This window comes from Channa argus, chromosome 4 (assembly GCF_033026475.1).
Source record: "Channa argus isolate prfri chromosome 4, Channa argus male v1.0, whole genome shotgun sequence".
NCBI lineage: Eukaryota > Metazoa > Chordata > Actinopteri > Anabantiformes > Channidae > Channa > Channa argus.
Window position 1 is genome coordinate 24,396,375 of NC_090200.1, and position 23,445 is coordinate 24,419,819.

General features: G+C 38.7%; 1 protein-coding gene across 1 annotated transcript; it reads left to right on the forward strand.

Moving 5' to 3' along the window:
- Positions 1-13,858: 13,858 nt before the first annotated feature.
- psme3ip1 (proteasome activator subunit 3 interacting protein 1) lies at positions 13,859-21,201 on the forward strand. The gene is made up of 7 exons (XM_067502585.1): positions 13,859-13,955; positions 15,430-15,566; positions 15,659-15,757; positions 16,842-16,963; positions 18,781-18,920; positions 19,425-19,516; positions 20,150-21,201. Exons 2-7 carry the CDS (start codon positions 15,440-15,442, stop codon positions 20,410-20,412), a joined length of 843 nt encoding a protein of 280 aa, XP_067358686.1. The 5' UTR covers positions 13,859-13,955; positions 15,430-15,439; the 3' UTR covers positions 20,413-21,201.
- The last annotated feature ends 2,244 nt before the right edge of the window (positions 21,202-23,445 follow it).

A 23,445-nucleotide genomic window follows, 5' to 3' on the forward strand; every position in this document is an offset into this window, starting at 1 on the left:
TTTTCTGGCAGTGTACTTTGTTCCATGTGTCAAAGGAGTGGCATACAAATCAAACATGTTTACTGGCACATGTTCTGACAGGGTTCATTTTGTTTGGTCACAACCAGCAGCCACTGATGTGTTTTTAGAATCACTAAAAACATTGACATTTTTGTCCATTCTCAGCTCGTGTATTGGACCAGTTTTTATTTTACTGTCAGTTAATGTGATTGAATAATGAAAAAGACAGATGGACGAACCGAGGTAGTGCAGCTCCTGACAGCTACTTTGTTGCTGCTTCTGGACGTGTTGGTGATCCGGGGGAAAAATCCACTGATATTTGTGTTAATCTCCCCTGGAGTGTCCCTTTTATAGATGAGGACAGAGAAATTTAAAGAGGTCAAGCGGTGGACCAGTGTAGTGGTAGAGCAGTTATTCACTGAATGAAGAATACTGCTCTATTTTAAGAATACTTTTATTAATACTGTAAGATTACTTTTCAATGACACTACACTAATATGATTGTGTGTGCCAAATCTCGATTTCCTCACTGTTTCTTTTCAGTGTAAGAGTCCTGTGTGTCCACATGGCACTGCACTCTCATGTCCTCTCATGGTTAATGGAAGGGTGTTTACTTATGCTTAATATGTCCTCACTCTGATGCTTGGTTTGATCTTCAATAGAACATCTTGACCATACGTGCCTGAATGCATTACACAGTTGCCTTGTCTCTGGCATCTGTAAAATTAGCCAAGGAATGTATGTGGGAGGTATATAGAAGATGAGACAATTTCTGACTAATAACCCAAGCTGCGTGTAGCAATGAGTGGCACCAAAATTCAGAGAGAGTCCAGGGTGTAACACCTTTGTGAAACTAGCACAATGAAAACTAACCTCAAACTACATTTGTTTAAACTCAAAAATACACCACATATTTACTATGTATGAACACATGTAATGAATATATATCTATATATATATATATCTATATATCTATCTATGTATATCTATCTATGTATCTATGTATCTATCTATCTATCTATCTATCTATCTAGATAGATAGATAGATAGATAGATATATATATATATATATATATATATATATATATATATATATATAATCTATATAGATATATATATACAACTGGAAGGTGGATTTGAACCGGGGACCTCCTAGCTGTGAGGTTGCAGTGCTAACCCCTCGTACTTCAATACTGTTCAAGAAAACTTTTTAAGAAACAAATTTGTTTGTAATGGAGTATTTTTGCTTATTTGTAAGACTTCTACTTATGTAAAGGACCTTTGACTCCAGAACCACCAGATGCTGCTAAGTTATGTTTATAACTGACAAGTATTTCACATGGCCCTGAGATAGACAGCTGGGTTAGGCTCCCGCGCCCTATAACCCTGAACAGGAAAAGAGGTTTTTAAATTACATTGCATGTATCTACATATAGTGGTATAAGGTATTGTCCTCAAACATTTTGGAAGACTATGTTTTTACTCCACTAGGCTACATACACATATAGTACGTGTTTTTTACCATCTGTTCAGCCTCTCTGAGGGTAAAGGAATTCTCCAAGTTATAGAAGACTCCTCCTAAATTGTTTTATTGATTTTTTTATATCATTATGTGTGAAGTTTTCTTGTGATATAATGTTGCTGTCCCTCTCTCTTCTGATTTATTTGCTGCTCACTATCAAATATCATCACATGAAAGGTAAATGGTATACCTCACATCTACATAGACTCATAGATGTCACTTGAACAACATGATTGTCCTTTAGGTCTTATGATCTGCAGCATTCTCTCATCTTGTTAAACTTGAACCCTGCTCCTAAGCTTGGAGCCTTGCTATCTTTCCACCTGGTCTCCTGGACACACAGTATATCCACCTTCCTTCTCTGCATCACATCAACCAACTCTCTAGCCTTCCCTGTCATAGTCCCAACATTCAAAGTCCCTACTGTGCTTACAACTAGAGAAAGAGAGGAAAACCTATTTTAATAAATAATGAAAACACTTTAAAGCTGATTGATCACTGGTTATGGTTCTTTTATGGAACAACATTGGAATCAAACTCACAAATCTGGCATTTCAACATCGCATTTAACCAGCTTGCCACTCCAGAAGAGTGATGAACAGGTTTTCACATGTCTGTAGGTAAATGTATTGATTCATTTATTCAAGACATGTTGCAGTGGGCTATAATCCAAATATCAAATGTTCTATTTAAAATTATTTTGCAGTTTAGTTGCTTAGGAACCTTTTAGGCTGACTGAACAAGTATGAAACAGTAATGCAATCTCATCACGACCCACGTTAAACAGACAGTGACACAATCTATAGGAAATTTTATGTCCATCAAATCATCTGACCAAGTCAACATAAACACAGGGTTATGACACCAGCTGTGTGATAGAACAGATTGAAAACTATTTTTCACTAAGAAGTTGTTAATGCATACACAGACAGTAAGATTCAGTACTGTGGACTGGGGATGTGGAAAGCACTTTGTGACGACTGGTGGCTGAAAAGAAGAAATGCATTTTGGATTTGGAGCCTTTTTCTGAAATTAAACACAAGTAAACAATGTATGTAATTGCTGCAGAAAAACTAAGCTGTTAACCCATTACTCTTAATTTTCATAAGTTTTCACAACATTTTTAGTTACATTTAGAACATGTAACATGAAACTGTTGAATGTACTGCATGTACTGCATGAATGTTTGACATTATGGATATGTATGCCACCACAGTGGAATTAAGATCAAACTATCACCATGTTCAAGCATAAGCTGTAGTTGTCAAATGTTGTCTGAACTATGTAGGCATAACAACCATGTTTATATAAAGTCCTCAAATTTTATGGTCTCAAATGTATCTGAACAAAATTGAGGCCAAAGGACACAGCAGTATCAGTCTGTAAGGGGCTTGGCTCATACAGAAACACTGTCCACATCCAAACATTCCAAATGTGAATCATATTGGAACACAAAGCCTTCTCCGGGTTGTGTGGCTCAAGAACGTGAAGCAGTGGCACAAACCTGTAATGGTCTCTGAAGTACTCATCTACATGTACAATAAACATAGATAAGACATAATGTGAACACTGTTTGCAAAGCAAAAAAGACTGAATTAAGAAGATAATTTTTGCGTGGGGAGAGAAAATGACGTTTATTTAAAACATAAATAATGAGAAAATATGGAACGTGTATTCTCTAAACTAAACTCTGGCATAATTTTTATTGCATGTGAACCTAGAACTAAACCATAAATAGAAGTCTCTACTGTGCTTTGGTTAGCAGTGCTGCTAGCAGGGCTTTACTTGACAAATATTTGACGTCCGATAAATAACACTATTGTGCAGCTTGCCATTATAGGGCATTTTAACTGTGGTCCAAAGGCAATATTTTTTGTCGTTGTTGATTATTTAGCCATGCCACTAAACTATTAAGAGCTAGACATATAGTTTCTAACCTGTGTTAAAACTACAGATTCCTGTGGCTGCAGCAGGAAGGAGGGAGAATTCAACTGCAGGTGGTGAAGGCATCTCCAGAAGAATTGTAACTCCCAGTTGTGTGAAATCTGAAATTAGACAGAGGCTTATTATTAGTAAGTACTAAAACATCTCATACAGCAGCCTCCAGCATTGTCTGACCAATAAATGTATGTGCATTTGTGTATTTGTGGATGTATTTGAACTCTTCTCAGCCGGCAGGTCTATGTAACTAAAACTGAAGCAGTCCAAACCGTCCTGCAATAAGTCTCCTTCATAAGGTTTAGCTGTCTACCTTTACCAGTCAGTGTAACAACATCATTCGGTCTCATTACTTTAGCTTTGTCTAATAGCTACCTTACAAACTGCCAACTGAGTGTAGCTTTTTAAACATAATTGGACACAATTTTGAAATGTAATGTTACCACAAGGGGCCAGAAGCCAGTGTCTTCTGGATAAATGGAGGAAGGGCATTCGATGTAAAACACATTCCAAAATAAAAAAATCAACACCACAATGAATCATGGCAACTACAGAGGAATAAAGCTGATGAGCTAAACAATGAAATTGTGGGAAAGAGTAGTGGACGCTAGGCTAAGGGCAGAGGTGAACATTTGTAAGCAGCAATATGGTTTAATGACTAGAAAGTGTACAATAGATGCAGTATTTGCTTTGAGGATGCTGATGGAGAAGTGCAGAGAGGGTCATAGGGAGTTGCATTGTGTCTTCGTAGAATTAGAGAAAGCGTATGACAGGGTGCCGAGAGAGGAGCTGTGGTATTGTATGAGGACGTCTGGAATGGCAGAGAAGTATGTTAGAGTGGTGCAGGACATGTATGAGAGCTGTAAGACCATGGTGATGTGTGATGTAGGTGTGACAGAGGAGTTCAAGGTGGAGGTGGGTCTGCATCAAGGATCGGCTCTGAGCCCCTTCTTGTTTGGTCTGGTGATGGACAGGCTGACAGATGAGGTTACACAGGAATCTCCGTGGACTATATTTGCAGATGACATTGTGATTTGTAGTGAGAGCAGGGAGCAGCTGGAGGAAAATCTAGAGAGATGGAGGTCTGCTCTGAAAAACAGAGGAACGAAGATTAGCTGCAGTAAGACAGAATACATATGTGTGAATGAGAGGGACCCAGGTGGAACAGTGAGGTTACAGGGAGCAGAGGTGAAGAAGGTGGATGGATGTAGTGAGAGAGGACAAAATTCTCTACTGGGCAATGTACTGCCCACTGGAGGGAGCTATTAACCTTCTGTTATTTTTTCTATTTTTCTTCCAGAATAAGGACAATCCAGGAATCAAATTGGGTTAATAAATGTTCTAGAGGGTCAAATAATATTGTGCAGGAAGACTGGAAAAAACAGATCACAATGATTTTGCAGTATGAACTGCGTTTTGAATGGATGCCAAACATTATCTATAGATTATTGTACATACCTACCGGGAAAAGGACAGGGATAATAAAGTTAAGGGGGTCTAATTATATTGAAAAAAATCTAAAAAATAAATACAAAATTATCCAAGAGAGACAAAAAAATTATAAATTATCACAATGGCAGCCTTTTTGGCAATTAGTTTGTCTCTTTAGATAGAGACATAGATAAGGTGTTTTTACACTTAAAACCTAAAGGTTTCTTTTATACCCAACAAGCATCTTGACTGAGTTACTCTTGAAACCACTGCTGTTAGGAATGACAGCACAGGGCAATAACAACTGAAAGCATGTCGCTGAAATGATAACCAATTCAAATTTAGCTCTAATCTCATATAAATGTTGAAAAAGGCTGACAATGATTACCATCTTCTAATAATACTAATAGTAATGCTTGTATTTCATTACCTGACATAATCTAATTTAGTTTAATTTGGTGTCTGGACATTAGCAATTTGCTAACTTATTGTCTTCCTCTTCTTTTCCTTTCGGCCGTTCCCTTTCAGGGGTCGCAACAGCGAATCATGTGCCTCCATCTAATCCTGTCCTCTGCATCCCCTTCTCTCACACCAAATAACTTCATGTCCTCTCTCACTACTGTGGGGGAATAGAGTAAATTTAGTCATATGGTTAGATAATTAGCAAACAGTCAACCAAGATGGCCTTATTGAAGAGGTCAGAAAGAGGACAAGAGATCACAGGCTGGGTAGTGTTTGAAGGAATGTTTGAGATCACAGGAGGCACTTTGTTGTTACAAGGCCCAAAGCAATGTGGCAGCAGATAGTGAGTCCTGGGGTCACAAGATCTAAAAGAGGGTACAATAAAAGGGTTTTATTTACTTCACAACTGATATCTTCAGATAACCTAGAAAGGGACAAGAGTGATGACTGTCAACTGCATGCACCTGGTTTTTTCATTCATGTTTTGTGAGGGTGGTTCCTTTCTTGGGTTTAAGTATAAATAGAAGGGATTTGAGAGATACAAGTCAGAAACAACACTCAACATCCATGTGTTCTTCTCCATGCCGGCATGTATTAAACTGAGATGGTTCATCACGCTGATTTCTGTCTACAATTCTTCCAAGAGGGAAAATTTCTATTCTAAATTTCTAAAAACGACCTTTCTTCTCTTTCTTGCACTTGCATCTCATGAATCGGATAGGATTTCTGATAGGACTTTGCTTTGATGTTTTCTTCTTGACTTTGATTTTTGCTGCCTTGTACCTCACTTGTAAGTCGCTTTGGATAAAAACGTCTGCTAAATGACTAAATGTAAATGAAAATGTCCAGTAGAGAATCAGGCCTATTTTTAATGTGCTGCCTGAGGGTCCGAAGATCACTCACATCCAGTTTTGATCCACAGAGATTCCTTCTGATTCCCTGAATCTTTTGATGATATTTACTGTAGAATTTCACTTTGAGGAACATTTTTCTGAAATGTTTCCACAATTTTTAAATAGTTTGTCACAGATTGGTGAACATTCTCCCATCTTTACTTTTGAGAGGCTCTGCCTTTCTGAAATGGTCCTTTCATACCCAGTCATGTTACTGACCAATTAGTTGAGCAATTACTGAGCAATTACTTTTCCAGCCTTTTGTTGCCCCTGTTTCCATAAAATATGGGTTGATGAGATTCGCAAATCATTGCATTGTTTTTCTTTTCTTTTTACACATCATCCCAACTTTTTTAGAATTGGGGTTGTTGTTTGCAGGATAGAAAATGGTATGTTTTGTTTTTTGCTTAGAGGAGGTCTCTGTTAGTTTTGTTGTTCAGGCAGCATCACTAATTATTTTCATGTTAACAGGGGTTGCTGTCTGCTTGTGTTCATCAACTGTGAGTCAGCTGACCATTTTACTGCGTTGCTCTAAGTTGGACCTTCATGTGATAAGGTTTTGGAGTCAGAGTCACCCCATACACTGATGTGTAGTTGGATTCTCCTGCATCCTCAGGCCAGATGAACTTGAACCGCCTCAGAAGAGTCACCATGATGAGAAAGAGCTCCATACAAGCCAGACCTTCTCCAAGACACATACGTGGGCCTGAGACATAAAAACATCTCATGTCATCTACAAGAGTTTGATCAAACCTACCCTAACTGTGCAGGTGTGAAACACTAACACCTTTATTCATGTTGTTTGTTACGCTCTCATACCTGCAGAGAAAGGCATGAAGGCCTCTGGTTAAACAAACTGTCCCTGATCATTGAGGAAATTTTCAGGATTGAATTCATGTGGAAACTTTCACTGTCCTTCCTCACTCAACACTGATGTGAGGTTAGGGATGATCAGTGTACCCTGAGGAGAAACAAAGCCAAAAAACAAAGGGCATAGAGGCAGACAGAAACCATTTGTAATGTGTCACAAACAGTATTGTAATGAAAATGAGTTACCTGCCTTAATTAGGCAAAGTCATGTTCAACTTTTCTGGAGAGTTCATCCGTTTGGTTCTGCTTTTTTAAAGGACATAGTTCTCTGAGGCTTTTCACACTGCATTTCATTTTGGCATGGCATTAGGATTGTGGAGAAGTTGAGACTTCCACGACTTCCAACATAAACTGTGGTGCCTGCAGGTTAGTCTGCTGCCACAAATATTGTGCCTGCTGACAACAGTGGCCACCACTTCCCCATTCAACTGAATATGAAGGCCTCTGTCATTGGACTTGGCAACTTTAACTGGCATTTTTATCAAAGCCATTTAACACACAAGTTATTTTACCCTGGGAATAGAATATCCCATTAGTCTGTGTCTTTAGTCGTGCAGTGAAAGAAGCTGGATGGAACAGTGTTGGGCATCCTCCGCACTTCATGGATCACAGCCTGGATAAAGACAGATTTAAACAACATGTTCATTTGAAAAAAACAATGCTGACTAATGGAAGCTTAACCAAAAATTAAAGCAGACCAATAAAACTGTGAGACATCATCCAGCAATATGCTGACAACCAGGGGGAAGAGACCATAATATGTTTAAAGCTGTGATTTCAATGAATCTCCAAATCCATTAATCACTTGTATTAGAGTATATCCACCTATTTGAAGGGCATTAATCTAAAGAAACTTTAGCATCATTTAGATAGATTATAAGCCTTAATGCTTACTTGTTTGTAATTCACATTTTTCCAGCTCTGGTGAGAACACTGTTACAGTTCTAAAATGACACATATAGGCAAATTTAATATAAATGCGAGCCACACGTGTACAGTAACAACAACAATGTATGTGTGAAAATCACATTGTGGGGTTTCTTTGAAAACTGCTTGAACAGAAGATTCTCAATAAATATCCAAGAAATCCTCTTTCCAAATTCTGTTTACCTCCATCTCTAATGTTGACTTTTTCTTATATTTTTACTGGACTGCGAAAGGCCAGTAGGCAATGTGTGCACTGGGCAGAGACAAATTTCCTTCTGAATGTTGAGTAGTGGACAATCCCTCAATTAAAACAAAAACAACAACCTCTGATTCACAAATATCCCCCAGACCTGTGTAAACATGAAATATTAGTCATATAATTCTGAGGTAGGTACAGCAAGGTAGAACAGCAAAATTTACAAAATTAGCACACCTAAAAAAAAACATTCACACAACATTTTGTTTCATTTGTAACTTTTATTTATTTTATATTATTGTCATCAGGACAAATTAACAGTTACAATACCATCTTCCTGGAATTTAATCCATTTTACCAGTGCACAGAAAGTGAGGATGCCTTATGATCCTATGGAGGAAAAGAGAGCTATAGGTTCTAACTTCTAACTAGTTTTTATTTATTATGAATATGCTGGAAAGTTAATGCAACCACAAGGGGACACAAGTCAGTGTCATCTTGTGCCAGTCCAAAGTCTGGATAAATGCAGAGGGTAGTGTCAGGAAGGGCATACAGCGTAAAACACATGCCAATTTGGCTACTGTTGGTAGAAGAAGGAGAGTAAGAAGGCAGAGAGGCAGAGAGAGAAAAAGGAAAGACAAGAGTGTAGGACTGAGAGTGGGGACTTTGAATGTTGGGACTATGACAGGTAAGGCTAAAGAGTTGACTGACATGATGCAGATAAGGAAGGTGGATATACTGTGTGTCCAGGAGACCAGGTGGAAAAGTAGCAAGGCTAGAAGCTTAGGAGCAGGGTTCAAGATGTTCTACCATGGGTCAGATAGGAAGAGAAATGGAGTAGGAGTTATCCTGAAAGAGGAGTTTGTGAGGAATGTTCTAGAGGTGAAAAGAGTATCAGACAGGTTGGTGAGTCTAAAGCTGGAAATTGAAGGCGTGATGTTGAATTTTGCTAGTGGTTATGCCCCACAGGTAGGATGTCAGTTAGAAGAGAAGAGTTAGATTAGGTGATGCGGAGCATCCCCAGAAGTGAAAGAGCACAGAGGTGAGAGAGTGGTCATTGGTGCAGATTTCAATGGACATGTAGGTGAAGGGAACAGAGGGGATGAGAATGTGAGGGGCAGGTTTGGTCTTCAGGACGGGAGCGCAGAAGGACAGATTGTGGTAGACTTTGCAAAAAGGATGGAAATGGCTGTAGTGAACATAGGGTGACGTACAAGAGGGGAGGTAGAAGCACTCAGTTGCACTATATCTTGTGTGGACGTTGTAATCTGAAAGAGACCAGTTACTGTAAAGTGTTGGTAGGGGAGAGTGTAGCCAGACAACACAGGATGGTCGTGTGTAAAATGACTCTGGTGTTAAGGAAAATGAAGAGGACTAAGCCAGAGCAGAGGATGAAGTGGTGGAAGTTGAAAAAGAATGAATGTTGTGTAGTTTTCAGGGAGGAACTCAGACAGACTCTGGGTGGTCAGGTGCTTCCAGATGACTGGACAACTACAGTTAATGTGATCAGGGAGACAGGTAGGAGGGTACTCGATGTGTCATCTGGAAAGAGGAAAGTGGACAAGGAGACTTGGTGGTGGAACGAGGAAGTTCAGGAGTGTAGACAGGGGAAGAGGTTAGCTAAGAAGAAGTGGGACACTATCAATTTTGGTCCCTATGAGAGAATCCTGAAGGAGAACATCAGGCCTTCAGTCTGTGTACTGAAGCTCAGTTGCTACTATGTTGTGCAGCAAGAGAATGAATGGAAGCATTATCTGCACAAAGTCTATTCAGATTTAATCTAACTATAAATCTTCTTTGCCTGTAATGGAGGTGTTTTTTGGTTGCAGATTGTCCAAGTGCAACATTTGTGTATGTAAGTGTTCCCCCAGTGTTCCCTTTATATTTGTGTCATGAACACTGAAGCTTAGTTTACACTTTGGCTAGTCTGAGTGTCTTCAGCCAATCTGTGTTGCTTGCTGTGGTCAGACACACTATGCAACAGGGGTTTCATCTCAGCAGGACTTCAGGTTATGTGATGCACTCATGGGAAACCAGAATGACCTGAGGCAAGAGATAAAGAAGCATGGAGTTCAATGGCAAAATATGTAAAAAGAACAACCACATAAATTCTTTGAACCCTGACTTTTATGTGATGTGATTTATGTGATGTCGCAACACAGCCAGCCAAACCTTGCAAGATGGCCTGATCATGGGAGGAGATTCTGACGGTTGTGTGAAGTTATTGTTTCTTGTTCTGAATGTTGTTTTTCTGTTTATTCTTGCACTAAAACTGAAAATAAAACCGAACATCCTCTGAAAGACAGGTTTACCTACACCAGAATACCCCTGTGTTTTCACACACAGCAGTGTCTGCTTCTCATGTCTCCCACCCATAACAGCCTGCTCTCTATTAGCCGGCTCAGGTGACTGACTGACCATTGGAAACACCTGTGGCTCTGATGTTTTCACCTGTCCAACCCCTGAAAACATCCACAGGTATGAACAGTCTGAGATGTTTATCGAATCTGATGTTACCAACGGACAAAATACTTTTCTCACGAATTCAATCTTTTCACCCAGGGAATTTTATTATTTTAATGTTGTGATCTTAACTAAACCACTCATTACCCAATAGAGACTATGTCTGTTCCACTACCACCTAAACTTTTTAAACCAAAAATGAACACAAGGGGAGTTAATCATAAAAACCTAATAAAAGTTAAGACTACTGCTCATACAGAACCAAAACCCAAAACACTCAAATGTGGATTATTAAATATCAGATCTCTCTCTTCTAAATCCCTGTTAGTAAATGACTTGATAAATGATCATCAAATTGATTTATTCTTTCTTACTGAAACCTGGTTAAAGCAGGAAGAATATGTCAGTTTAAATAAGTCAACCCCTCCAAGTCATATTAATCATCATGTTCCCAGAAGCACAGGCCGAGGTAGAGGAGTAGCAGCAATCTTCCATTCTAGCTTACTAATAAACCCTAGACCTAAACATAGTTATAAATCATTTGAGATTCCTATTCTTAGCCTTTCACACCCAAACTGGAAAACTCAAAAACCACTTCTATTTGTTATCGTGTACCGTCCTCCAGTCCCTTATTCAGAGTTTTTGATAGAATTTTCTGATTTTCTATCTGATTTAGTGCTTAGTACAGATAAAGTCATTATAGTGGGTGACTTTAACATTCATGTAGATGCTGACAGTAACTGCCTCAACACTGCGTTTAATTTATTATTAGATTTCATTTGTTTTTCCCAAAATGTAAATAAACCCTCTCACTGTTTTAGTCACATTCTAGACCTTGTTCTTACTTATGGAATTTAAGCGGATAAATTAACAATATTTCCTCTCAATTCTCTTCTGTCTGACCATTTTCTAGTAACATTTGAATTTACAATAATGGACTATACAGCATTTAGTAAAAAATTCCACTACAGCAGCTGTTTATCTGAAAATGCTGTGAACAAATTTAGAGAAATTATTTCTTCATCATTTTCACCATCATGGCTACTCACCATACAATGGTGAGTAGCCATCTTACTCCTGTAGAAGTTGATTATCTAGTTGATGATTCTGCAGCCTCACTGCTATGATACTAGATAATGTTGCCCCTCTAAAAAAGAAAGCAGTGAATCAGAGGAGCCGACCTCCATGGTACAATTCACAAATGCGCAACTTAAAACAGACTTCACGAAAGTTAGAAAGGAAGTGGCGTTCCAGAAATTTAGAAGAATCTCATTTAGCCTAGAAAAACAGTTTAATAATGTATAAAAAAGCTCTCTGTGATGCCAGAACAGCATATTATTCATCATTAACAGAAGAAAACAAGAACAACCCCCAGTTTCTCTTCAGCACTGTAGCCAGGCTGACTAAGAGCCCTAGTTCTGTTGAGCGTAGTATTCCCTTTACTCTAAGAAGCAATGACTTCATGACTTTCTTTATGAATAAAATTGTAGCCATTAGGGAAAAAAATTCACCAGATCCTCCCCTCAAATATTACAGATGGATCTTCATGTACAACAGCTCTAGAATCATCAATAAGTCCCCAGTCCCTCTTAGACTTCTTTTTACCCATAGATCTCACCGAGATAAGTTTTACTATTGCTTCCTCAAAACTAACGACATGTCTTTTAGACCCTGCTCCAACCAACTTGCTTAAAGATGTTCTACCGTTAATAGACAATTCATATTAGATTTAATTAATCTATCTTTAAAAACAGGCTATTTACCAAAGGCCTATAAAGTTGCTGTAATCAAACCGCTACTTAAAAAACCTTGTCTTGATCTAGGTGATTTAGCAAATTATAGACCAATATCCAATCTCCTGTTTATCTCTAAAATCCTTGAAAAAGTAGTTGCAAAGCAATTGTGTGACCACCTGTACAGGAATAATTTGTATGAAAACCTTGGAATTATTTTTGACTGGGATTTGTCGTTTACCTCACATATAAAAAGAATCTCTACAACAGCCTTCTTCCAACTACGGAACATTGCTAAAATTAGGAGCATCCTGTATCAAAGTGATGCCGAAAAACTAGTCCATGCATTTTTTACTTCTAAGTTGAACTACTGTAATTCCCTAGTTTTGGGGTGTCCTAATAAGATTAATCCCAAATTTATCCAGAAGTCAACTTAGCTTGGTTAGCAAGCTGCAAATAATAAACTTGGACAATACTTTTTTGTTGTAAACCGATGAAAGCTATGTCCTACTATACTAACTGTCAAGCTATGAATGGAAAAATGGAAAAATGAAATTTATATGCATAGAATTTTGTACAAGTGTATTATAAGTCACTATGCCTTTAACGTTACTACAGGTCCGTCTGATGTTTCAGCAGTAGATTTCTGTGGACATCCAGTGATGTGTAATATTTAAACAGTTGCACATTGAAAGTTACTGTGTACATCGAGATCAAACAGCAGGTAACACTGACACAGGTAACCAGGTGAATCAGGAGCGCTGAGCTAGCCGACAAGAAGTCTCCTCAGTCCGTCTGAAGATTCGTGTCAATAGTACCGAGAATTAATGCTTCAGTTAAATATATCTCGCTCATATTTATTAAAGTTATCATTTGGTATCAGCCAGTATCGGTCAGAGCGCATTATCAGAACTCAGGAGACACCGAGCTTATCCGTCCTTCAAACGACGGTGTTTTGACAAAAGTCCGGTAACTGGTCGGAGCCCCCACTTTCATTTTTTCTTATTTTATTGCTGAGTAAAGAGATTCAAAATTCAAAATTCAAACAACTTAATTGATCCTATAGGGAAATTGTGTCACCTTGTTACAACAGAGATGGAGATAGAAGAAAGCGTCAGGTCACATGAGTGTTGAATCGACTTGGTGCAAATAAACACAGCTTGAAAATACGTTCCACAGTATCTATGTTACATATGAATAATGAATTGCACTTCATGCACGGAGCCAATACGCTGTTTTTCTAAACATCTACTCTCATGTGTACAGTCTCCAACACTTGCAAACTGTGTAGTACATTTAGTTAGTGTACAAGTTAAATATATCCTGCTCTCTGCTCCACTTTGTTAGCAACTCGCTTTCCTCTTTCCTGGAGTGTCCATTTAGAGTAAAGAAAATAAGAAAGAGTTCAGAAGAGCGTGTCGGAACCAAATCACATGTCGAAAAACCGTGACGAGCTAGTTTGACGGTGACACAAAACGTCACTGATTTGGAGCACCAATATATCGCCTAGCCGAGCTCAGGTAATTTTAAGAGACAGAAATTATTCAGCATGATGTGAAACGGACCTAAATTACAACGCAAACCTACATCGCTGTTCGTGTCTAAGCGTTGATTTCCCAACGTGACACTATGTTGCGTATCCCGCAGCGTCAACAGCAGCTTGTTTTAATGCTAATGAGGCTAATGCTAGCCGGGGGTTGCAGCACACAAGCCATCTGCGTGTCTACAGCTTTGCCCCTGCCCGAGTATGAAGTATGAAAAGCAAATTTATGTTATTGCTCTACTACAGATAGATGGGGACATGATGTGATTGTAGTGTCGTTCATCGAACGCGTCCTATGGGATAAAAAACACGGACGTTTTAGCTGCTATGTTGGTATCGGCACAAGGTGCCGGTGAGGGAATCAACAGGGACCAAAGCAGAACGGAAGCTTTGATCATTAAACAAATATCCTGTTTAAATTAGTAGTTAGATCACTGCAAATCGATTGTGTTACCTATATGGTTTTGCTGAAATGTCTTTGGTGGAGACAAGTTTGTTTAATTGCTTTCGCTCCTGTTGCTTGTACTGATTGAAGAAGACCACAAGGGAGAGCAACAACCCTACAGACGGAGTCCAGCTTTGTCGTTCCCCTAATGTGAAATAACAATTCTGTCATTAAAAAAAAATCTTACATGTTGTTTTTTTATTTATTTATTTATTTTTATGGTCACAACAGCAAAGTGTTACACGATAAAACAGAAAACCGGCTGTAATGTCAGAATAAACTTTTTTTTTTTAACGCAGACAAATCTTTATGTTTGGCCATGTGTCACCTCTGGTTTTCTATATCAAGATAATGTCTGGCATATCATTTAGTCTACATTCAAAAATTGTGTCACATTGGTTTATCTTTTGTAATTTATAGGATTTTTAATATCAGTTTACTTGACAGAAATACAGCGTGAAACATTTAGGAACATAAAGGAAATCCATTTTTATGGATTTTAATTTCTACACTATAATGTTATTGATTTTGAAATGTTTTTATCCCTTTAACTGGGGCTCAGATTGCTCATAGTGGAATTATTGTTGAACCACTGAATACAGCAGTTGCATCGTATTGCCGCATGCATAGAGCACTGGCACATTCGTGTTGAATTTTTGTTGCCTGCTTTTATTCAGCAGATGCATCAACAAGCTGTGGTGTCAGGTTGATGAGTTAATGCTCAAAGTAAAACATGGCTGTGTGCAGTAGTAGTTTTAAAGGGTTTTGCTCCGAGAACAAAGGTTTAATAACTTAAATGGATTTATCTTACGTTCAACAACAAAGAAAAATAATAAATCAGTCCATGAGTTGTCGGGGTTTGGCCCCAGAGGAAAACCATCGAAAGCCAATACTCTGGACTTTTTCTCGTAGTAGTCTGTAAGCCTAAGGGTTTTGCAGAAATAAACTGTTTGATGTGTTGAGTCAAAAAACAAAAGATTCTGAGAAGCAAAGTGTTTGTGTTTAGGTCAGTTGCAATGGCAGGGGGTGAGGCAACCAGCGTCGACCTCAGCAGGAAGTTCGTGTCGGAGACAGAACTTGATGAAAGGAGGAAGAAGAGACAGGAGGAATGGGAGAAGGTCAGAAAACCCGAGGACCCAGAAGGTAAATGCAGGTGCACTTTAAAACAACAAACCACAACAATGCATTTATCTGTGTATACATCCTCATACTATATTTGTTTGTGTTTTCCTCAGAGGTCCCAGAGGAGGAGTATGACCCACGTTCCCTGTTTGAGCGGTTACAGGAGCAGAAAGAGAAGAAGCAGGAAGAGTATGAGGAACAGTTCAAATTCAGTGGGTCTTTGTTTTCTCTTTGTAATAACTGGTTTTAACAGTGGTTTAAAAAAAGGTGGTTTACATATTCTTCAGAATATCCTTCAATTAACCGATTAATAATTAAAGGGGAACTCCACTCTAGGCAAAAAAAGTTATCAGTAAGGGGGGTCTAATGAAATGGGCCTAGCTGTGAACTATACGATTTCTTAAGTACAGTATATTATTAAAGTCTTGAGGTTTGTGAATATTTCCAGTTATTAGCTATTTTATACTTCTTTATGTCTTGTTGTTAAGTCAAAGTGTCCTGGGGCAAAACACAAACCCATATTGCCCCACTGTCTGAAAAATGGATTGCAAGTATTTGTTCATCTTCTTACTTATTGATAGTGTTCCTTTATTTTTTGTTATGAAATAGAAATAAATCATAAATACTAATGATATTATTAGTTTTCTGCTCCATTTTATTATAATTTTAAATTAGATAAATATTTTGCTGCACTTTTATCCACACTGATTCTGCAAATATTGTACTTATTACTCTGCTGCTGTAGGGTCAATGTTTTTTTTTTTGTAAAATAAACTAGTTAAGCTTTATTGTTTTAATGCTTTTGCCACAGCATAGTCAAAAAAAATCCTCTTTGCCAACAGGATTTTAAAGTTTTAAAGTTATTCTTTGTAAAATTACTTGTTTATTCTATTTCCCGAACATGTCCTGTCTTTCTTTTATTTTAGGTAATTTATCAATTTCATTAAAAAGATTAATTTGGAAATAACACTTCATCATTCATGTTAAAATAAACAATTAAATAAATAAAACCAGGAGCACCCTGATACCTGCATGCCCCGTTCTTGAGTCCAGCTGGGAACCCTCGCTCTATGTCCTAGACTGTCTCTCCTCCATGTGTCCTGTCTCCCCTACATTTACAGTTTTTTAATAAAGGCAAAAAAAAAATTCTAAAAATATCTTGAAAATAAAAGCTGTAGACAAGTCTTCAACCATGAAGTAACACTTGACTTTCTTGAAATGTTTTGTGGATTTAAAACACACTGCTATAGTTTGTTTTCTGAAAACTATTGAACATGTTTGTTTCCATGGTGACAGGGAACATGGTGAGGGGATTGGATGAAGATGAGACCAGCTTCCTGGACGAGGTCTCCCGGCAACAGAGCCTGGTAGAGAAGCAGCGCAGGGATGAGGAGAAGCAAGAACTGTTGGAATATAGAATATCCTTTATGATGTGTGCGTATAAACCATTTTAATTAGCCAGCCAATATGTTAATGTGTTATGCTCAGTAAGCTGATTTAAAAGACTGAGATGGAGTTAGAGGCACAGGAGTTGCACCTCATTACACTTGTCTATTTTGTGGGTTGGGAAATAGAAATTGGTGGAAGCCATTCATGGAATTTAGCACAGAAAGCTTATGCAATTTTGACATTGAATAGGTGGCCTTATTGCTCTAATAGTATGAATTTGTTTTTAATTTCCACGATAGTCCTTACGTCTTAACACATTTCAAATCTGAATGAAGATAAAATTTCAGTTCACAGTACTGCAAATATCAATACTCTGCTCTGGTTCTCAGTGTGATAACTGTGGACGTACTTTACTGCCTCCACTGCATTTCTCCCCATATGTCCCTTAAAAATCACATGCAGCCCTTTTGATAACCATAATACACCTATGCATAATGTTAAAATCGGATAAGTCTAGTCAGTGGTACTTCCCAATGCATACAGATGACATTTTAGTACCAGTAGCAGGTCAGTGTCAGAAATTGGATTGTAATGACCTAGTAAAGCGACAGTTTTTTGTTTTTTTTTACTGAAACTGTAGCTCTGTATATTTCACTTTGTCCATAAATGTTGGCCTTACTCTCACCAGTGAAGCAGTTTCCAGGTCATTCTGTGCACTTCATGCTGTTTTTAGCACTTGAAGGACATGCATGCTACTAATATAGGAGTCTCTTGGTTCATGGACGATAAGCAGCTTTATGTGTGTTGGCGGTGGCAGGCACATCACCATCATAGTCGAGCTCCTGCTGGGACTGTATTACGCATAAATTACACACCCAACTTCTGTAAGAATCCATTCCCATGATAGAAACTCTAACTCTGCTGCACATAATTTGATCTGTCTGTAAAGATTATGTTTGTCACAGAATTAGAGAAAATGTTTTTGTGATTTACTCTGGGTTTTTGTCTTGTCGTCACTTAATAGTCAGATAGAAATTCCATTTTGTTTTACTTTGTTCATTTAACCCAACATTGTGTTTCTTTTGAGTTTTTTTATATTTCAGTTTGCAGCTGTAAGCTGTCTTTAGTGATTATTTCAATGTCCTCTAATGAAAATATAAATACTACAATGTTAAAGATGAAAGTGTAAATACTTCACCGTATGAATGTGCTGCCTGTCCACAGTTACCATTTGACTGCGTTCAGCATCAGCCAGTTTTGCTTGTTGCTCCTTGTGCCTGGCATCTATTCCTCTCTGCTACTGTTTTTATCTTTGCAGACAGACAGGTTTGTCTGCAGATGAACAAGAAAATGGGTTGTCGTGGAAACTATCATAGGCTGGTAACTACGGTGACGATTCAAAGTCGTCATTTGCTGCTGTTAATACAAGTACACGTTTGCACACAGGTGCATTCCTAGGTTAATGCAGTGAAACCTCCGTGTTTATACCTAAAGCCTTACTCTCTGTGTGTCTTTGTCTGTGTGTCTTCCTGTCCATGCCCCTATGTCTTTGCAGCTCAACCCTAATTCATGTCTCCTGGGCTCTATCCATCTTCTGTCCTTGTTTTTGGGCTCTTTATCTGTGTCACCTCTCTGCCTGGTTGCTTTTCTTAGCCTCCTAGAACTGTGTCACTTTTCCAGCTCACTGATGGGGAGATGTAATGGCTCCTTCTTAAAAGAGGACAGCGTCTAACTTGCTGAATGAAGTGCTGCTGAATGGGTCATGTATTTTGGCCTCCAAGCCCCACTCTTTGTTCTTTCCTCAGGACCCCATTAGGGTTTATTCACCTTAACTCTTTACTGTAACAGCGCCCTAGTGAAAAAAGCATCCCACGAAAGCCGCCAAGAGCCGGAAAAGAAGGTGCCACCTAAACATTCAGGTTCAGAGCAAAAGACCAGCCACCTGTCTCAGGCCCATTTATTGGCTGGAGCAGTTAAGAGACGTAGGTATGTACAAAAATACAGATCCTTTAAACCTGCATTTTTTTCCCAGCTGTGGCAGCCACTGCCTGTGGACACAGCAGCAGATGCAGAGCAACATTAGCATTTATTTAGAAATTTTTTTGTGGCACCTAATCAGTGTAAGTCCAATTTCATTGTAAGCAAAACACTGTTTTCTGCAGCATACGTTTTCCTGCCATGTTGTGACTTCTCAATCAAGCTGAAATCAAGCTTGAGTTTCTGCCATTGAGACACTTCTGATTCAGACTAACTTGTGCTGTGTTTCACACATGTAAAACACAACTCCATGTAATGTCCGGAGTTAACCTTCCGGACATTGTCAAGAGTTCATATGTGAAAGTGGCTCAAAACACTGTAGACCACAGAAGAAGTCTAAAGTCTGGTGATAATTCTCGATTGACTTTGGTCAATTTCAACAACCCCAGTGTCTTCAAACCTAATGTTAGTATGAATTCAGAACAGCTTTGAAACCTTTGTTCTTTCACCCAGTTCTTCCCAGTCTTCAGAGGGCAGCAAGAAGCAGAAGGTGGATATAACGACAACCGCAAGAGCCACAAAAGGAAATGGAGACAAAAGCACAGGTGGGCTGCAACTTGAGCATGGAGAAATGTGTTTCAGAAGTGGACAGAAATTGAGTTGTAAACCTTTTTGACATATTCTGTCATTTCTAAATAATAGACTGAAAAAAACAAACTCATGTTCAGCTCAATGCTCAAGTGAATGATGCCCAGATTGTGTTTACTTTTTATAATATAAGAGCTTGGGAGTGAAAGGTTGCAATAATAATGAAGCTGAAAACAAAAACAACAAGCTGAAAGACTCCAAAATGCTCTAAAGAACTGAGAGGGACAGGCAGAGTCAGGTTTCTAACTGTGTGTTAGGTTTGTTTCCCTGGCGAATGTTTTAAAATTCAGACAGTTCCTATTGTGGATCAGCTGTACATGACCCCCTTTTTTTTCTTTGTTTTTCCCTAAGTCACTTTGCTGCAGGAACACACACAAAAAGTCATTCAGACAAGTCAGAAAGCAGCGTTTTCTGTAACTATACAGTTCACAAGAAATTTGTTAAAACAAATTGCCAAATGTCTCACTCCCATTTATACTCAGCATGTATTACATGTTTTTTTTCCAGCCACAGTAACAATAATGCAGTAAAATATACAGGCATGTGTGCATGTCCAAGCTCTGAAGGTGACAGTGCATTGTGCTGTTCAGAACAGGAGGAAAGAGCAGGAGGAGGAGCAGGGGGAGCTGAAGGCCAACAGACAGTCCCCAGCCTGACGGCGAAGACCTCCTCGGCTCCCCTTAGCTCTGGTCAAAGTGTGTTACAACTGCCATCAGCGGCTGTGTGCGTTGGCGTTTTACCAGGACTCTGGGCGTATTCCGGCAGCAGCGACTCTGACAGCAGCTCAGACAGCGAAGGTAGCGTGGACGCAATTATGTTGCCATACCCTCGGCACAACAGGACCTACAGATAGACGTACAACAGCACACACACACTCATTCACACAGGCAACCCTGAAATTAGCTTGCAGAAAAGGTAACCTCACACATCCACTCTTAAAAATTCATATCAAGTAATCATGCACTGACAACACACATACACCTTTAGTGTTCCTGTTGTTTTCACAGCTGTGAATTGAACTGTTGCTCTTTGTCATTAGACAAAGTTCAGCCCAGTAATTTAATCCTTCCAGTAACCTTTAATTTAAATTTAAATTTAAATTAAACACTACTCTGAACTAAATCTGTGTATCTATTTGTATTTTTTTTTCGATTGTGGCACTCAAACATGACGCCTCCACCCTTCCTTCCCTCAATCACGTCTCACACAGTTTAAGCCGAGCAACCAATCCTGCACTGCCTATCCCGATGACATCCTGCCCCCCCCACATCCCCCTCCCAACCCAAGCCACAGCGACTGCAAGCTGTGTTATTGGCTGAGGAAACAGTGATTGACAGCTGTGGAGCAAGGAAGAGACTGCTTCAGACTGTGTCACATGACTCACACCTTTTTTAGCTATCAGCAGCAGAGATGAGAGAGAGAGAGAGACATGGGCAGGACACAAGCTCTTTCTCTCTTTTTGTTTAATGTAAAGTTTGATTGGTTTGATTATTGTATTGGGATAATATGATGTGTTTTCTCATGTGTAGTTTGTTCCAAAGTCACATCATGCTGGAAAAGATGTTGAACTGTTTGCTGCTGTCTCAGATGACAGATCTTTGATTTGTTGGTCAAAGTCTGAGAAATAAAGTTTTCCCTTGTACTGTGTGTTTAAATTATTTTTTAAATATCAAGGATCCATTAAAGCACTACTTAATATCATTTATATACCATTCATGTATTTCTCATAAAAAACTCTCATTTTCAGAGGTATTTGTACTGTCTTCATACAGATGCTAAATATATCATCAAATCTTCTTTACTCAGGCTTTGTTGCTTGTCAGCCTGCAGGCTGCATTGCATGCATTGAAAGAAAGGCTGTAACCCTCTGACACACTGATGCAAACACAAAATTATATAAAACCTTATGTTAAATATTCAATTTAACATTATAAGTGTCTGTAACTAATAAAGCTTGAGTAGTTTTTAATCACAGCCATTACTAAGGACAGAGATTCCACTGGTTGTTGGAAGATTTTGTTTGCAGTTGGTTTAAAAAAAAGGAAAGCAGGGTTTAATTTTTTTACACTTCTGAATGTTAAATCATGACAAGTGATCATTTATAAATGTCAAATTTAAGAATTAGACATTTTATACGCAATATTATTTCTTTTTCTAGCCATCAGCAATTAATATTTCCTTAAGCTAGAGGTTCTCAACCATGGTAATGTCTACATCAACAATGACTCGTGAAAGGTATGGCCTGTGGTCATGAATTACAAAGAGTGGCACCAAAGAGTGATTTGTTCTTTTCAGGTTGTTGAAGGATCAGAGGAAATAATGAATGTAGGGAAAGAGACTCAGACATGTCTCTATCTAAGTCATGATCCCTGAGCAGTTTATATTTTTAAAAAAGGTTGTAGCCTAGTTTTAGTAAAACAGATTTTGTATCCTGTGGATTTTTCCTTTTCCTGTCTAAACTTAGGTCCTACATTACCCACAATGCAACTTTACAGCTCACATTTGGTTGAAACATTGTTAGTGTTATACAAGTAACGATTGCAGACTTGGGCTGCTAGCATCTAGCAGAGATGAAGTGTGGGCTACAGAAGTCTGGTGTCTTGTTAAACTTGGTATCTTCAGATGCAAGTGACAGTTTATCAGATTTTGTGTGGTTCCCTCTGAAGTTCCAAAAGGCTTTATACAATGTTTTTTTCACAAATGCAGATGTACTCTCCAAGATCTCTGAACAGACCATGTGTAAAATTGGTGGCTTTCCCCTTCAAGCTAAGAAGCATAATAGCACTGTGAAGGGAGTATAACTGCTACTGAAGTAAGCCTTATTCTGACCTCTGAGGACACATTGTTCTCAGTGCCTGTCCTATTTTATAAGTACAGCCTACTCATATAATGTAGCCTTAGGTTGGCATGTCGATTCTATGCAACCTGTACTGCTGTGCAAGTTAGTCAATGGTTGAAAGATCTGAGATGTAGCTCAGAGCCAGACCTACATGGGCCAAAAAAATCTATGTATGAAATTTGACTAGATCAAAACTAATTTGGGTAATTGGATTCTGGGATGAGCATTCAGTCGTCATTAAGACCTTGGCAGAAAATTTGCATCTGGAGCTGAGCTCAGTTTGGTGACTGATAGAAAAACAGTGGAAGCTGAGGTGAAAAGATACCATTATGCTGAATCTCTCAGTCTCATTAAACAACCCAAACAGTCCAGAGTATGTAATTTTATTGCACATTTCTAGCGTATCTGTAAGTGTTTCACTGCAGGCATGAGAGTGACTCAAAGCTTCTGTAAACAGTGTGATGATGGGACTGGAAAATCATTTTTATCTTGGTCAGTAACAAACATTTTAGTTTGTCTGAGGCCAGTTCACTGACGCTGTTAAAGCAGCAATGGGTTTGTTGGTTTAACTAACAGATGAAGCTCGCTGTCACTGGTGTAGTTGAGAGGAGTTGCTATGACGACCCATATTAACATAAACAAATAAAATATCCCTAAAGCACACCAAGCACAAATGTTTTAGATGTGAATGATCCCCCAGGAGCCACATTTCTTTATATCCTACACTGTACGTTAAAATGTTCAGGCAGCAGCTGTAAGAAGCTGCATGTCAAAAATACTGTTCTGTCACCTTTACAAGTTTCTCCAATGCCACATTTTCTGTGAGTTGAGTTTACCTCGTACTGTTTGCACCAGACAGCAGGTCATTATCTCTTCAATGACGAGATGAGCGAGACCAACAGCAAACAATCAGCTGAGCTGTGTGAAGTTACACCCAGAACTGGTGAGAGTGTTTGTCACGCTCCCCAATGTTTCAAGTACAGGCCCTCCACATGGGGGCAAAGATCCACACTGGTTGTGGTTATTTTTGTATTTCTTTTGTGTTTC

What these genes read in the sequence shown, in the direction of transcription:
- psme3ip1 (XM_067502585.1), top strand. Translation starts at nt 15,440, where the DNA reads ATGGCAGGGGGTGAGGCAACCAGCGTCGACCTCAGCAGGAAGTTCGTG. An exon ending in AAAACCCGAGGACCCAGAAG is followed by an intron (nt 15,567 to 15,658) that starts GTAAATGCAGGT and finishes TGTTTTCCTCAG; the next exon opens with AGGTCCCAGAGGAGGAGTAT. An exon ending in AAATGGAGACAAAAGCACAG is followed by an intron (nt 19,517 to 20,149) that starts GTGGGCTGCAAC and finishes TGTGCTGTTCAG; the next exon opens with AACAGGAGGAAAGAGCAGGA.